The 16,074-nt window shown below is 46.1% G+C and overlaps 2 protein-coding genes across 6 annotated transcripts in view; one reads left to right on the top strand and one right to left on the bottom strand.

The window, feature by feature from the left end:
- Nucleotides 1–622, top strand: part of TBC1D8B (TBC1 domain family member 8B) — a 35,597-nt gene extending 34,975 nt beyond the window's left edge. For both annotated transcript variants that reach the window (XR_011728770.1, XM_071758177.1), the window contains exon 21: nt 52–622. Coding sequence is in view for 1 of the 2 variants with exons in the window: in XM_071758177.1 (XP_071614278.1) it covers nt 52–462 (411 nt within the window). In the remaining variant the exon portion in view is untranslated. The remainder of the gene's footprint in view (nt 1–51) is intronic.
- Nucleotides 623–8,050: 7,428 nt separating this feature from the next.
- Nucleotides 8,051–16,074, bottom strand: part of LOC139802406 (neuronal PAS domain-containing protein 2-like) — a 102,075-nt gene continuing 94,051 nt past the window's right edge. For all 4 annotated transcript variants that reach the window (XM_071757552.1, XM_071757551.1, XM_071757550.1 and 1 more), the window contains 7 exons: nt 15,579–15,665; nt 14,508–14,666; nt 13,338–13,547; nt 11,964–12,172; nt 11,083–11,175; nt 10,435–10,642; nt 8,051–9,203 (listed from right to left, as the gene is read on the bottom strand). In XM_071757552.1, the coding sequence (XP_071613653.1) occupies nt 9,033–9,203; nt 10,435–10,642; nt 11,083–11,175; nt 11,964–12,172; nt 13,338–13,547; nt 14,508–14,666; nt 15,579–15,665 (1,137 nt within the window). In that variant the 3' untranslated portion in view covers nt 8,051–9,032. The remainder of the gene's footprint in view (nt 9,204–10,434; nt 10,643–11,082; nt 11,176–11,963; nt 12,173–13,337; nt 13,548–14,507; nt 14,667–15,578; nt 15,666–16,074) is intronic.

The following is a 16,074-nucleotide window of genomic DNA, read 5'->3' as shown; positions in this document are numbered from 1 at the left end:
GTGGTTGTGCTGCTGTTCTCTGAACAGTCTCTCCTCTGTATTTCTCTGTAGTCTCAGTTCATCCAGTTCTCAAAAACTCTGTACAATCTGTTCCATGGGGATCCTGAGGAGGAACTGCTGTACAGGGCTATAGCTGTGGTTACCACCCTCCTGCTGAAAATGGAAGAAGCTGGGAGAAGACTGCAGCTTCCCACCTCACCCATCAAAAGTCCAGTGGCTGTGATGGAGGTGCCTGCTGGAATCCCCAGAGAAGGGCAGGAGGAAAGCAGCTCTGAGCAGACTGAAGGCAGCAGAGCACAGAGTTTGAGAGGGACCCATGAGTGGTCTTTTGCCTTTGAACAGATTTTGGCCTCCTTGCTAAATGAACCAGCCTTTGTGAGGTTTTTTGAGAAGCCTCATGACATAAAAGTTAAAATAGAGAGTGCTAAAAATTTACAACTTAAAGCAAGAATCAGAATGTAGTTATTTTCTCTGCCTTTGAGTTAACCACATAAAGTGCTTAAAATGAAGGCTGTTACTGTGGAAATTCAGTTCAGTGTGTACATAGGGAATGGCATTTGAAGAGTTAGCTTCCTATCAGATTACTTGTATGTAATGTAAATAAAAATAGTTTGAAGCACGATCACTTTCTTGGATTGTTCATAAGTTTCACTCTGAAAAAAAAAAAAAAAAACTGAATAATAAACTGTCTTTACCATGTTATTAAAATAGGCAACATTGCTCAGAAATACTGGACGTGACCTACTGCAAGGCAGTCTGAATGCCAACAGGTAACATGTGTGGTCTCCAGGCTCATTTCAATTACTGTGATAAAAGGAATGACTTCCAGGCATTTTCACTTAAAAGGAGTATTGACAGCTTGGAGGTTGTCTTCCAGGTTAGTTTAATTGGTTATTTCCAAACTTACATGTCAACTGGGATCAAAGCAGGGAGCTTTGGTACTAAGAATAGGAGCTATGGTAGGCACAAGAGCATGAGAAGAAATTGCCCTACTCTCAGTCCCTGTGCTTTGGTGTTAGCAATGGTCCTGGACTCCTGCAGCTTTCAGGGATTTATCAGCAGTTTGCAGACTGCATTCTCCCAGCCCAGGTCTCAGATTTTGCAACAACCAGCCAGGTTCCTGCTTTTCTAGCTCATCTGAGATATGAGTTCTCTTTCCCATTTTCCCCAAGGAAACCCTCTGGAATCTGACTTGAAATTTTTAATATATAAAAAATGATACAGTTAAGATCCCGTGGAGGCAAGCTCTGCCAGGATTAATACTGATAAATATTGGCCTTGAACCTTTGGTAGCTGCAGCTAGAATGGGTTTAGAGAAAGAGGGGAAGAGCTTATGTTTTTAACATCAACAGCAAAGTAAACTGGGGCTCTGCTAAATGGCCTTTCCAAAGTCTGTATGACAATCTTTCTCTGCAGAGCAGTGTTATTTTTATATTGTGCATGATTTTTGTACAGAAGTAGAATGGGGGTGGCATCATTAATTTTGGCCTTTTTTGCAATACTAATATGAATGAAGAATAAATGGAATTCTGAACTGTGTTACAAGCACATAATTGCAGCTGGTGTTAAAGTTCCCATTCTGCTACTACAGGATAGTTTAGATCAGGAGCAATGAATTTATTAATTTCTTCTTCCCTCCCCCATACTCTCAGGTATTAATGTAAAATAAAGTTTTATTGAATGAACAGTAACTTAAAAAACTATATCATACATGTGAGAAATGAGGAAGCTTTTTCTCAGAAGCCTTCACACACTAGTTACACTTGATAAAATATAATATTGATTTATATTTTTATGTCTAGAATATAAAATCTAATTCTAATCTAATCTATTCATATGGATATGTTTCTGAGGAAAAGTAGGGAAACACTGTTACTTTTAAAATGTATTTACTAATTTCCTAAGGTAGTTTTAGAAATAACAAGCAGGTGATGCTGTGTTGTTCTAGTCCAGGACATAGATAAGGTTTGCTCAGTGAATAATTCTGCTGCAAATAGCTGTGCTGAAATTAATGGGGCCCCATGAAGATAGATGCAGCTGCTCATCCAAGAAGCTTTTGTAGGCTAATGACAGATGTTGTTAATTTCAATAAGTAGTCAAAGTTATGAGCTATTTACCAAGCAAGGTAGCACAGAGATATGAAAGTCATAAAACTCAGTGACATTTTTGTGCTTGAGAGCCAAGATACTAAGATCTAAATACAGAAACTGTACTGAAGGAATCTGCAAGACAGCCTTGTGACATTACTTGGTATGGTTATACAAAACAGAGCACCTTAAAATACCATTTTCTGTTAGTGTAAATCCAAGAGTGTAGAGCTGTTTCCAGCTATGTAGTAGCTCCTGTCAGCTGTCATAGCTAGTGCAGAGAATGCCAGCATATACATATATTTATATATGTCTCATTAGATTTAAGGTGAGAATTTAGGACATACAGAGTAATGCTAACTTGTGTTGACTGCATAGATTGTCTGTTCAGCTTGTTTCTGTTTTTTCCCCAAAAAGGGTAATGTCCCCCAAAAGGGGAATGATTTAAAATTCCTGTGACACACCTGCAGGCTGATCCAAGCAGCGTGGCCAGGCAGCAGCCTTGGCAGGATGGAGAGTGGAGCATGGTCAGTCCAGCAGGCTGGCAGCACTCCTCCAACTGCAGGGTCTTGTTTGGGAGTCTGTGGATCATGGGCTGAGCCTTAGGGAGATGTGGATGGAGCAGAGGTGATTGCTGGGCTGCTGCCTCACACTGAGGGACTCAGTGGCAGAGTAATTCTGGAGGTTCTGTCTTCCCTTTCCTTGTGGGGACAGGCTGGCCAACAGCTCAATGCAGAGATAGTTGGGCTTGGAGCTGGAGTAACAGAAGCTCTTTCCCTCTTCAGTTCCAAAGGGCTGGAGATCCCCACACCATGCAGCTTTTTTTGGGCATGTCTTGGTGATGCAAAAATAAACCCAGACTCACCTCATATTGCCTGATGAGGATGTTGTGGGTGAGCAAACTTCTGCTGCAGCAGGGCAACTGCCACATGTACCTGGGGATTAAGCAGAAGTTCAGGCAAGAAGTCTGGTGGTTGCAGAGTGTCTGACCCAGGATTACTCAGCTACTTCCCAAGGGGGGACTTTCCATTCAAATTATAACTTGATGGTGTTGAGAAAAGTTTTTTGAACTTTGGGGCAGTTCATTCACAAACAGGAAGCAATGTGGTTAAGTGAGTACTGATGTGTCATTTCACATATCTAAGTTATGGTGTGTTGTTTTTTTTTTTTTCCTGTAACAGTTTTCATGAAGTTAAAAGTTTTTTGTGGTTGTTTTTTTTTGTTCAGTCACAGGAAGGAAATGAATGTGCCTCATTTGGAGGGATGGAGGTAGGACAGATTGCTAGAACTAGTGAGGCTGTTCATACAGTTTTAAACTTGCACTACCTGCTGCAGTGTCACTGCTGTGACTTGGCCACTATGTCATGGTTGTTTACCCTGAAACATTCCCAGTGGCTCTTTGTGTGCACTGCACAGACCTGTGTAGGGGATACTCTCAGTAATTGTTACCTTGGGGAGGGGTTGGCAGAGCTGCTGTGTCCTCTCAGTCCTTGTGCTGCTGTGGGAGTTTGTCACCAGTGCCTCTGCTCCAGGTGAGGGGGGCAGCCCTGAGCACCTGGCTGCTGGAGTTCAGGGCTTGAATGCACCAGGTGAGGGAATAACAAAATATATAAGCCCTTTCCACCATGTTGGAGAACTGCTGGTAATTCAACTGGTAGCATTTCCCAGGACATGGAAATGGGTGCTGGCACATGATTCAGAAAAAAAACCCTTCACTCCTAAGCCCAGCCACTTGTTATCACTCTAATGGTTAGATTATAATGTATTTTGAGAAGAGTTTGCTACTACAGTGTCTAAGAAATAGCTGTGTGTTGATTGTACTTGTTTCTCATCCACCATACAAGGTGCTTGATTGCAATTGCAGTTGTTATCTATACTAAAACAGAAATATTCCAGTTTGTTTCCAGAAAAACAGGCTACTTTGTCTTTTTTGCTACAGCTTTGTCACTTTACCAAGAAGGCAACACGTTTGTGTTGGCAGGTTGGCTTTTTATACAATGTATTGTATGCAGAAGTACTGTAAGAAAAATGGGGTGCTAAATAAAAATTTCCTTTCACCTAAGGAAAAAAAATATCTGTGTTTGAGGCACTATTATTTCTCATGGTGAATGTTTCACAAGTTTCTTCAAGAGCACTGATCACGTTGAAGCCATGTTTTGTCAGTGCTTTCCATAGGAAACACCGAGCCAAAACCCATGCTAGGATGCCAACCTCCCCAGAAGTGGAGGAAAAATCAAGAGGATTTTGAAGCCTGGGACTAGTTTAGCCTTGACCAAACAGCCTGAGCTCATTGCTGAGATGGTGAGTTGGCCCAGGAAGAGCACCCTTACTTGTTTCTTGCTTCCCACTGAAACAATTTACAGCATGCAGAGATGTCTAACACTGACTTTGATGCCTTCTTCTTTCTGATTTATGAGTTACTCCTAAATACTCCTGGCACAGGTCAGTCTTCATCTTGAGCCCCATCCCTTCAGCTGGTCATACCCATGCACACATCCTGGCTGCTGCTCCTGTGCCTTCTGGAGAGCAAGGAGCAGATTCTGATCCCAATGGACATGGATCACCCCAGGAATAAAAACAGCACCTATTGTGTAAGAGAACTTACAAGTATTTTATTTTTTTTTAATTTTTTTTGCTTATTTGTGGTTGTTTTTTTTTTTAAAATACTATGTACAATCTCTTTAAAGCTCGTTGAAATACACAGCTCCAGTTCAATGGAGCTGTGCAGGGACATAGATTCAAGACAAGAATAAAATCTTTACTGTTCATCTTCATAAGACACTTCCTTTTTCCCATTACAAAATACTTTTAAGAATAGTAACATTTAAAAATGAATCTATATTCAACATCATATAAAATAAACCAAGATTTATACTCAATGCTATTTTTTTTTTTAACATGGAATTTTTACAGTATATACAGTAACTTTTCACTGTGTTTGTCAAACCAGCCTGATTATACCCATCAGGCTTTTTAGCTTATATGTACAAATATGCTAAAAGTGCAAGACTTTATTAATTAAAGCTGCCTGTGTTTTCAGAGGTCTGATATTGTGTGGTCTATATTTATATATGTTTATATACATATATATATGTATATTTAAAATACATATATTTGTATATCTATATATATATATATAGCCAGAGAGATAGGATATAGGACATAGGTGCTTGTGTACTAGAAAGCTGCAGAATATTAATGACTAATAGGTTAACACCAACACTGGAGCCCAACCCCACTGCAGGTGACATCAGTCACCTTCCTGCCCTCTGCTTGTCACCAACAAGTCACTAAGCACCTGGGAGGGTGTAAACCAAACCTACCAGCAACCCTCAATTCCACACGGAGCCTAAAAAAACACAGGTCATAGCTAACACCGAGGTAAACAAATACAAATGAACCTGAATAAAGAGCTTTATTTATTTAAAATATATATATATATGTATATATATATATATATATTTTGGGTTTGAGAGTGAGTGATAATGAAAGGCAAAAATCCCACTGGCCCCAGCTTGGAGGCAGACTGAGCAGGGGCCAAGCAAGCCTCAAGAAGGGACTGTGGGATTTTGTCCTTTGAAGCATGCCTGGAAAACAGGGCTGTCCCCATGGGGACAGTGCTGGGGTCCGTGCAGCCCCCCCCGTCCCTTCCCTTTCTACCAGTGGATGGGGTGGGCATGGGGGATAAAGGGTGGGGGGCACACAATAAAGTGCATTTTAGGTCTCTTGTTTTAGCAAGGCCAATCTCATATGTAAACAAACATCCTTGCACCCCTCCTCTCTGAGAGAGGCTGTGAGCAGGGGCAATGGTGCCACCACCCCCAGCCCTCCCTCTGTGCAGCCCAGGGCTGCCAGCAGAAGGGCTGTGTCCATGGCACAGCCCTATCCAGCACATCCCACTGCCCCCCCCCTCCCCTTCCCAAGCCCTTTCCCAACCCTCTTTTGTTGAACTTGCTTTCAAAGCCACAACAATGCCAGGAATCTCCCTCCCTGCAGAGCCCTGCTAGAAAACCACCCCCACCCACCTTCCCAAGCCCCTGACCCCAACCACCACCACCTCAAGAGATACCTTTGACTGGCATGTGCCACACCTGGGCTTGTGGCACTGCAGAAAAGCCACTGTGGTGTGCTGGGGCAATGCAGGTTTAATGGGCAAGACAGGGAAATGCAGAGCCTTTCCCTCCTGCCAGTCACACCGAGCCACAGCAGTGGCTCCTGGCCACACTTGTGTCTTTGCTTCCCCACTAACATTATGTGCCAAGGTTAGGGGAAAATAAAACAAACAAACAACAACTCCACAAACAATCCCCACAAATACAGAACCCCCTCCTGCCCCAACATCATGAGCAGCACTAATGTTTGGAATTGGGAGACCCTGAAGAAATAGTGCTTTTAAAAAAAAAAAAAAAAAAAAAAAATTTCTACCTCCAAGGCTCCATGCTTGTGCCTTTGCTGTGGCACAAACCACCTGGGGCAGGAAAGACCCCATGCTCTGCTCTGCATGTGGAAGCTGAGAGCAGAAGGGTTGAGGCTGTTACCATCATTTCAGGTGCTCCACCTTACACTGCCAGCAGCGAGGTGGCCCTGGCCATGGCTCTGGGTTAACTTGTAAGTGACTGAAATGGTGAGGCCAGGTCAGGCTGTGCCCAGGAGCACCAGCTGAGCTGTGTGCTGACCCAGCCAGGAGCACCAGCCCTGATGTTGTGACCCCAGGGGAAGGGCTGCTGGGCACCTCCTCGGTCTGTGCAATGGCCCAAAACGATGGCTGTGGCCAGGAGGCTGCAGCTCCCCTCTGCCTGCTCTGCAGTTTGTCACTGCTGGCACCCCTGGGAGCTGTGTGCCCAAACACCCATCCTTGGAGCTGCTAAAGGAGACACCCACTGGAAAGCAGGGGACTCACACAGCTTTTGTTCAGGTGCCCTGGCCTGGCCCAAACCCCAGAGCAGCCCAGTGCCCTGCACCAGCCCCAGGAAAGCTCCTGACTGCCGAGGATGCATCTGCTCCAGCAGCCTGGCCCCCAGCAACAACCCATGGGCACCACGGCACATCCAAACCCTGTTCCTTTCCCTGGGAAAGCCCCAGAGGGTGGAAAACAACCCCGTGTGCCACAGGGGAGCCATGCTCTGCCCTGCCAGGCAGCAGGAAAGCTGCAGCCAAAACAGTGTCTGGGACAGACCTAGTGTGGTCCCATTTCACTCCTGAGCTCTCCAGGGAATGGGGCTGCTGCAGTCTGTCTCCATCAGCCTGAAACAGTCAGGTTTTTTTGTCCCTGTGCTGCTGCCTCACCCCTAACCTAAGTAAATCCTCCCAGCACAGAAAACATGTGTGGCTGGTGGGGAAAAGTGGGCTAGCAGCTATAGACATGACTGTATCTACAGCAATAAATATCTCTGGCTATAAATATATGCACAAGTAGCTGTACCTATTTTTTTTTTCTTTCTATGCTAACCTTCCTACTTCTCCCCTTTCTTTGAAGCACAAAGCTGCTCAGAATTGCTCGTGGCAAAGGCTGCTCCATCAGTAAGCAGCAGTGTCCAGCTGTTGAGGTGGTGCAAAGAGCCAAGAAAGCAACTTGCACAAGGAAAAAAAAAACAGCAAAAAATAAAATGCCAAAAAAAAAAAAAAAAAAAAAAAAAGGCAAAAAAAGCTTTGCTTGGACTCACCAAAGGTTCTGAATTAACCCATCCCTAAACCTTGCTCTGACTGCCAGATGAGGTTTGCTGCTGGATGGACGTGGTCCTAGTAAACCAATTGCTTGCAAAGCTTATAGCAATGGCCTAACCCATCTCTTGTGTTTGGGCTCTAACACTGCCCAAAGTTAGTAATCAGCTACTAATTCCTCAAAAATGTACATTTTCATTTTTCCTTTGGAAAGACACAAACAGTAGGGACACTTAACTATACACCCACTGAGGAATAAACTGGTTGTTTCAATTCATAAATATAAACATATAGTTAAAAAGTGACAATTTACAAAAATACAATTTATTGCTGACCCTACGGGCTTGAAACATCACTTGTGTCCTTGTGAGCATACGTTTTAGGTTTGCTAAATAGAAACATGACCTAGCAAAACCACAAAGTTTGCCGTCATATGCTTGTTTGTTTTCATGATAGAAAGATATACAACTACATCACTTGAAACAAAACAACCAGAAAAAGGAGTAAGGATTCTTTGTAACCTGAAAAATATTTGGCTACAGGAGTAAAAACCATATAAATTTATCTGTACTTGTTAACCCAAATTAAACACGACAAATATCTTACTAGCTGCGATGTGAGCTGGTATAACAACAGTAAGAAATTCAGGCAAAAGTGGTGTTATGTAGATTAGCAGCATTACCCGATCTCCTGGAAAACAAAAAAATTGTGGGACTGAGGTATAGAAAAAAGGGAAAAAAAAAAAAAAAATCCACGATGGACCTACGACAGCACAACGAGTTATGTACATGGTGTCCGGTGGCCCGGTACAGTCTGTGTCCATGTTCAAAATGCTGGGCTTAAATTCACAGTGACTTTCAGCATTGAAGTCCTGAATGGAAAAGAGGTGGGTTTGTTTTTTACTTTCTCCTTTGCAAAGCAATCTTCACGGCGACCTGATCAATAACCTCCCTGCAGCCAGAAAGCCATCACCTTCTGGTCCTACCACGGTGCCAGGCAAGGGCTCGCGCAGCTGCCGGAGCAGCCTCGGAGACCGACTGCATGGAAATCCCAACAGACTGCATGGAAATCCCAACAGACTGCATGAAAATCCCAACAGATGAGGTGTCCCCAGAGCCACCTGCCCCTGGGGGGACCATCCCTCCAGCTGGCATCTGCCCCGAGGGGCCCGACCTCACCCATCCTGTGCTCCGATGGTGTGGTCCTCTCCCCTGCCCCTGCCCGGGGTGCTGAGCGGCTCGGCCAAGCTGGTCCCTGCCTCCCAGAGCAGACAATGGATGCTCCTCAGGGCAGCTGCATCTCGGGCAGGTCGGGCAGGTTGCAGGCCTGGCCCTGCCCATGGTGGCTCTGCTGCTGCGGGTGGAGGAAGTAGCTGAGGGGGTTCTGCTGCTGGGTGGGGGGTGGCTGGAGAATGCGCTGTGTCGGACCCCCAGGCGCTGGCTCAGAACCTTGCATCTGTCGGGAGACACAAATGCAATGAGTCAGACCTGCCCTGCTGATCATCTGCTCCTTCTCCTGCTGCAGGGCTGATGCTGGGGCTCCTGCCCAGGAGTGCAAGTAAGTGCCAAGTCCTAAAGGTAATTTCTACCCACTGGGGGTGCCAGTTGTGGACAAGTGGCTTGGGATGCTATCGGCAAGACCAACAGTTCCTGGGGAGTACAGAGGAGAAGCAGGATCCACCCAGCCTACCAGCCCCACAGGGAGCCCAGCAGTCCTGGAGACCTTCAAAAGCTACCTGGACTCAAGGCAAAAGCTTCAGAACATGTAACTTCCATCATCCATGGAAAGGAGCCTCAGGCAGCCAATGCTATAGAGCTACCTTGTCCACATACCATTCCATAGCTGGTACCCCCAAAACCTGGACTTGCTGGTTCAGTGCTCCTTGAAGATGCTGAGGCAGCAAAGCCTGGTTTTATGTTGCCCTGGAACTATTTATCTCCCCCAGCATCATCATTCTGCTCTCCATACTAGAGAGCAGTCCTCAGGACAAGTCCTCAGTCCTCAGGACCTGAGTGCAGCTCTTGTGCAACACATACCCATAGTGGGGACAGCTCATGCTCCCATTTGCTGACAACAATTAATTTCTTACTCCAAGTCCAGCAGCTTTCAGCTGTACCTTCTCCTTCTGCTTTGTCTTCTACCTGGAGGACTATAACCTACCTCTGCCAACCAGGCAATTTTTGGAGAATAAAACTAACAAATCATTAGTTTTGACAGCCTCTCCCCTTGGCAGCGTCACTGGTTTGGCATGCACTGATGAAGCTGTGCTTTGAAAACCCAAAATGACCTTCTCTGGTGATTCGTCCTGTGAAACAGCCCTTTTTTAAAATTGGTGATGGCAGCTGAGAACAAAAACTTGCTGTGCTGAGATTTCACAGCATTAGGCATGACTTCAAAAGGCCTTGTCCCTTATCATGTCTCATATCTACACCAAGATTCCCAGCAGAGCTCCCCTGGGTGACAAGCTGTGTTTGAAGAACTGGATATTTCTTCTGGACACTAAGTGATAACTGAGTTGATTGGAAAATTTGGATTTGAATGGGTCCAGAGCCAGCCTGGAAAGTGGAGAACTTGTGAGAGCCCTGACCAGGTTTCATTAGCCAGGTAAGCCCCATTTCTTTACAAAAAACCAACCCAGCCCCAAAGCCACCCTTGTGCATCCACACATCTGTTCCAGCTCCATTACCTGAAGGTAGAGACGGTGCTGCTGAACCTGTTGCTGTGTCCACTGGTGGAGAGGAACAGGGGTGTTTGCCTGGTGGGATGTGAAGCTGGTGTGTGGGATCATCAGGGATGGGGAGAAAGTGGGCGATGGGGCTGGCGGTCGGATGGTGCTGCAGGTGATTGGTTGCATCTGTATTGGGGGAGGCAAGATCTGCTGTTCTGCAACAAATCTGCCATGAGGAGGAAAACAAGGTGTGAGAACCCAAACCCAGACCCACCACCAGCACAGGCCCTGGGGAGCTCAAGTGCTGCAGGAACCAGACTGGAGCAGGGTTTTCCAAACCATCGAGAGCCCGGCAAAAGCGGGCCCTAGATTTCCCCTCTCCATCAAGCAGGTACTGGAACTGCTGACAGTTAAGGGTTTTAAGGCCTCCATGACTTCATTAGGCATTTTAAGCCTTGCAAAACCCAGAAAAAGGTGTGAAAATATTTTTCAAAGCATTTTAGTTATCATAAATTTCCCTTTTTCTCCTGATCAGCTGAGCTTTTTTTTTTTTTTAAAGATTGAGACTACTCATGTTTGTGTGAACACACATAAGTTTTTCAAAGTAATTGGCTATTAGTGCCCTTCTAAAACACTGCATGAAAACAAGGGCCAATAAAGACTCACTTTCCTTGCTGCCTGCTGGCACTGCTCTGTGTGGACTGGCTGCTGCTGTTGGCAGTGGGCATCATGGCTTGGATAGACTGATCCAACAGCATCCTGGGGTGGAGAGAAAACAAGGATGGTCAGGTAAGGGAGAGGTCCAAACTCCTGACTGCCAGTCTCTAAAAGCAAATCCTTGAAAATCCTCCCTGAAAGCATGCAATCCATCACCATGAAATAACCCTAATAGGATGCTTATTATCTCCTTGTCTAATGCACTTGCAAATATGAGCTGAAACTTGCTACCTCTTCCATGTAAGAAATATGTTTTATAGATGGTGAGCCCTCTGGGGTGTATCTTACTTCCTTATACATTGTTTGAGAATGGCTGAATCCTGGAGGCAGGGTCTGTAAGGTGACTCTCTGAAAGGTGGTTTGGGGCAGTTGTGTATGTTTTATAAAAGACTTCCAGCTTTGTATAAAAACAAAAATGGCTTTTCCATGGCACCTGTCTTGGCTGGAGAAAAGACACTCCAGAGCTTCAGAGAAAGCAGACCCAGGTTTGAGAAAGGCTGTCCCTGCTGGATTGCTTTCCTGTTCACTCCCTGTGAGAGCAGCTGGTGTTCACAGGTTATTAAGCTATATGGACAATTTAGGGATCTATGGAGAGAGAAGGACTTCAGGCCCTTCAGGGTACAGCAGTGTGCTCAGCACCCTCCTTGCACACACACTGGGCTCCCCTCTAACCCAGACCTCTGCAGGAGAAAACATCCCTACATCCCTGCTCTGGCACCCATGGGCTTTCAACCCCCCCTGAGCCCAGCCATGCCTTCCCTCCTTGCTGCCCTGAGCTTGCTGCTTTCCATCCCTGCCATCAGGATGGTCCCAGCAGGGAATGTTCCTACCTGAGGCTCCTGTCCTGGCTGTAGTCAGTCTGAGCTTGCCTTTCACTGCCATCCATTGGTACCTGTGCAGCCACTGCAATGGGATGCGCTTGTGAAAACACCGTGGGGTTGTTGTAGAGGGGCACTGAAATGCTTGTCTGCCCAGGCAGGCAGGTTTGCTGGGCTTGGTTTCCTTTCATCAGGTGCTGCTGCTGCTGCTGCTGCTGCACCTGAAATAAAGTCATAGGTACCCACATAAGTTTTTAAGCTCCCTAACAAAATAACTGCTTCCAGAATGCAGGTGGTAAAAGGAGAAGGAACAGTAGGATATTCTCCCTGAACACAGCAGCAGGAACAGTGAATCTGTTCAGGACAACTGAGCCATTTGTATTTATTGCCCCTACAGGGCAGGTACTGGGATCCCCAGTGGCAGGAGCAGGCAGCTCCTTGAGAAACCGAAGTTAAGGGTACTCAAGGCTCAAGGGAGAAGAGAGCAGCATAAGAGGGGAGTGCAAATCTGAAGACTGCAGGGAAAGTGTCTCATCCTTCCTTTAAAGCAACACTTTTGGTCTTTTTGCTTTTGGACATCTCAGTTCTTTCCCAAGGAGACCATCTAGAAATACTGGAGAAGAGAAGGCTCTGGGGAGACCTTGTGGCCTTTCAGTACTTAGAGGGCTTGTAAGAAAGATGGGGAAAGCTTTTTAGCAGGACCTGTAGTGATAGGAGTAATGGTTTTAAACTAAAAGAGAGCAGATTTAGACAAGCTGTCAGGAAGAAATATTTTATCATGAGGGTGGTAAAAGACTGGAACAGGTTGCCCAGAATGGTGATGGAAGCCCCATTCCTGGAAACATTCAAAGTCAGGTTGGAAGGGGATCTGAGCAACGTGATCCAGTTGGAGATGTCCCTGCTCACTGCAAGGGTGTTGGAACAGATGACCTTTAGAGGTCCCTCCCAACCTGACCATTACATGGTTCTGGGATAGTGGATTTAGGTCTAGTAATGACAAACTTCTTTGTCCAAGCTGCCTTCCACAAGTTCTCCAGCAAAAGAAAATTAATCTTTTAAAATTATCCCTATTTCCATGTGTTATGAAGTCACAAGTCTTGCTGGCTACAAATGTTGCTGTCACAAACAGAAGCAAATGAGAGCCCAGACCTCCCACTGGTTTCCTCTCTGGTCACCAGGCCAGCTCCAGCAGTCCCCAGGGTTTAATGCTTTCAGGCTACCTGGCTTTTCTTTTTACACTGAAATGACATCAACAGCAGCTGCCTCTTGACACAAGAGTATGGAGTAAAACCAGCACTGAGGAGATGCCTGGGACCATGGGGAGGGGGCACCCAATATTTGGGAGCCAGGAAAGGAGACAACGAAGACACCAAAGCAGCCAGTGACCTGGGCAGCTGTGCTGCAGGGGTCCCTGAGGAACTGGCGTGGTGCTGGCAGGTGGGTGCTGCAGCAGTGCTTTGTCCCCATAAGGCCTTCCTGTTGTGACTTCTTGGCTGCTGTCTGCCTGGGGGTTCCCACTGGTGGTGGTGGTGGCCTCCTGGGGCTCGGGTGCTGCAGGTTGTTAAAGACAACAGGGATCGGCTGCTGCATCAGCATCTTTAAATAAAAGAGATACATGAGTTGTTGGCAGCTCATACAGCAGTTGTGCTGCCTGGGAGATCCCATCTCCAGCTCCCAGACTGTCTCTATCAACATGTATAATACTCTGGTAATAACATCTCTCAATCCAGGGGCAAAGTGAACAGTGAATATTAGCAAATCGAATATTATCTCGTGACCAGATGTTTAGTCAGAGCCATGACTGTTCCAGCTCCATTGTGCCTGCTGCATTCTGCAGGGATGGCACTGGGGTTCCAGCAGCACAAACCAGCCACCAAACTGCCAGTCTTTTTGTGCAGGGGGGACTTTGGATTAGCTTGGAACCTTTTTTTTTCTAAATAATGAAAATTCCCGATTCAACAAATTTTATGAGGACCAGCTGAAGGAACTGGGGTTTTTTTAGCCTGGAGAATAGGAGGCTGGGGGGAGACTTTATCACTCCCCCCAACTACCTGAAAGGAGGTTGTAGTGAGGTGGGTGTTGGTTTCTTCTCCCAAGTGACAAACAACAGGACAAGAAGAGCTGATCTCAAGTTGTGTCAGGGTATGGTTTAGACTGGATAGTAGGAAAAATTTCATTACTGGAAGGACTAGTCAAGCACAAGAATAGGAAGTAGTGGGGTGATCATCCCTGAAGGTATTGACAAGACATGTAGAAGAGGTGCTGGGGGACATGGTTCAGTGGTGGACTTGGCAGTGCTGGGTTAACTGTTGGGTTTGATGATCTTAAAGATCTTTTCCAACCAAAACAACTCTATGATTCTGTGATTCAATACTTGAGCATATACTGACACTGCTCATCTCTCATGACACTACTCCCACACCTGAGACCAAACTACCAGTTTATCCAGAGCTCATTTCTAAATGCTTTTGCTACTGACAATTTGGTCATGGATCTGCATGCTCAAAGGAAAAGCAAATGGTTTGTGGGTTGGGGAACCCTGGGGTAAGAGAGTACCTGCAGGTTGGAGTCCTGCACTAGCTGAAGCTGCTCCTTGATGACGTGGAGCTCTTCTTGCTGTGTCTTGATGTCAGCTTGCAAAATGCGAGTCCTCTCCTCCAGCTGCTCTTTCAGCTGATGCATCATCCCCAGCTGGGCTGGGAAATGGTACACTGGCTGTGGAGAACAGAGGAAAAGATCACAGGGTAGGACTGGTCCTGCTACTTATATTCATACTGATGCTGGCTTCTGGAAAACAGCCTTGTTTCAGCTTTAAGCATAGAAATTATGGTTAAAAATGGCAATTGTGGATTTAACCAAAGTACCACTGTACTTCCAGTGCAGCAGCAGACCTGGCTCCTATTCAGAGCCTCATGCCCAGCTCAGCCTGATAAATTTCTGTGCAGATGTAATGTCAAGGCAGAGAACTTCCCTGTCCCTTCATGTGGCACCCTGTTGATTTTTGACCACTTGTGCTTTGTGACAGGCACTGCATCCAAACCCCTGCCATATCTCCAGGCTGGGCTGCTAATGATATCTGCTAAATGCCAGGCCCAAGGTAGGTTGTAATCCCACCCTGGGGCCCATCTTTCCCACCCACACTCGTGGTCTTCTGTCCCTGTATTATGTACCTTCATGTTTACTACACTGACCTCAAAGCTCTATGAGGACAGGCCTCATAGTTATGGTTTACAATTCCCATATTTTTCATAGGTATTTTTAAATTTTTCTAGACTAACTTCCATGACACCCCCTTCCTCTAGCAGGGCAATAAAACTCTTCAGCATTACATCAGCTTGCTGTAAGCTGCCAGCAACTCAGAGCCTTCAACAACCCCCCCATGGTTTTGATAAGTGTTGAGCCTTCTTCTGACCTCTTCTCTTGAGTGTCCCACCTTCTCTGTCTCCTCACTGAAATAAATGCTTGCAATTTGTAGGTAAATCTCAGTAAAAGCACCAGATAGGGCACTGAAAAGTTGGCCTCACTCTGGGACCAGCCATCAAGGAGGGAAGAGCAGAGACCTGGAGCCACTGAGTCTGCCCCACTGACTGCCCCTACCAGTGTGTTTAACACAAATAAACCACGTACCATCACAGAGTGCTGGGAGGGGACTGCCAGCTGAGCCACACGATGTTGAGGGAGGTGGTCACCAGGAGCTTGAGGAGTTGCTATTGCCTAGAAATGAAAATTTTGCCTTACTTGAAGTCCACAGCACCTCTAATGCAGAGCTGGTGTGATACCAGCTCATGGTGGAGATGAACAAGTGCAGGGAACGAGACAACTCCATGTGGAGTCTGAAGAGAGAATTTAAGCTCCTACACACCCCCTGCTATTTGCAAATCCTGAGTGTCAACATTTCTGTTTTGGATAAAGGCCGTTTCATGTGTACAGTCCCCAAGAAAAGCAGGGATGTGGTGTGGGAAGGCATTTGGCCTGGAGAAACAAATTGATTCTGGAAAGGAGAGAGCAGAGGAGCCCCAGTCACCTCTCCAGCTGCTCGCCTGCCCCACAGCCCCGTGAAATCCCACTCCCAGGTCCAGCACACTCACACGTGGGGATCCAGCCTCTCTGATGGCAAGATCAG

This window comes from Heliangelus exortis, chromosome 14 (genome assembly GCF_036169615.1).
Source record: "Heliangelus exortis chromosome 14, bHelExo1.hap1, whole genome shotgun sequence".
Taxonomy (NCBI): domain Eukaryota; kingdom Metazoa; phylum Chordata; class Aves; order Apodiformes; family Trochilidae; genus Heliangelus; species Heliangelus exortis.
The sequence above is the reverse complement of the archived record's forward strand: the minus strand, read 5'-3'. Positions and strand labels throughout refer to the sequence as shown.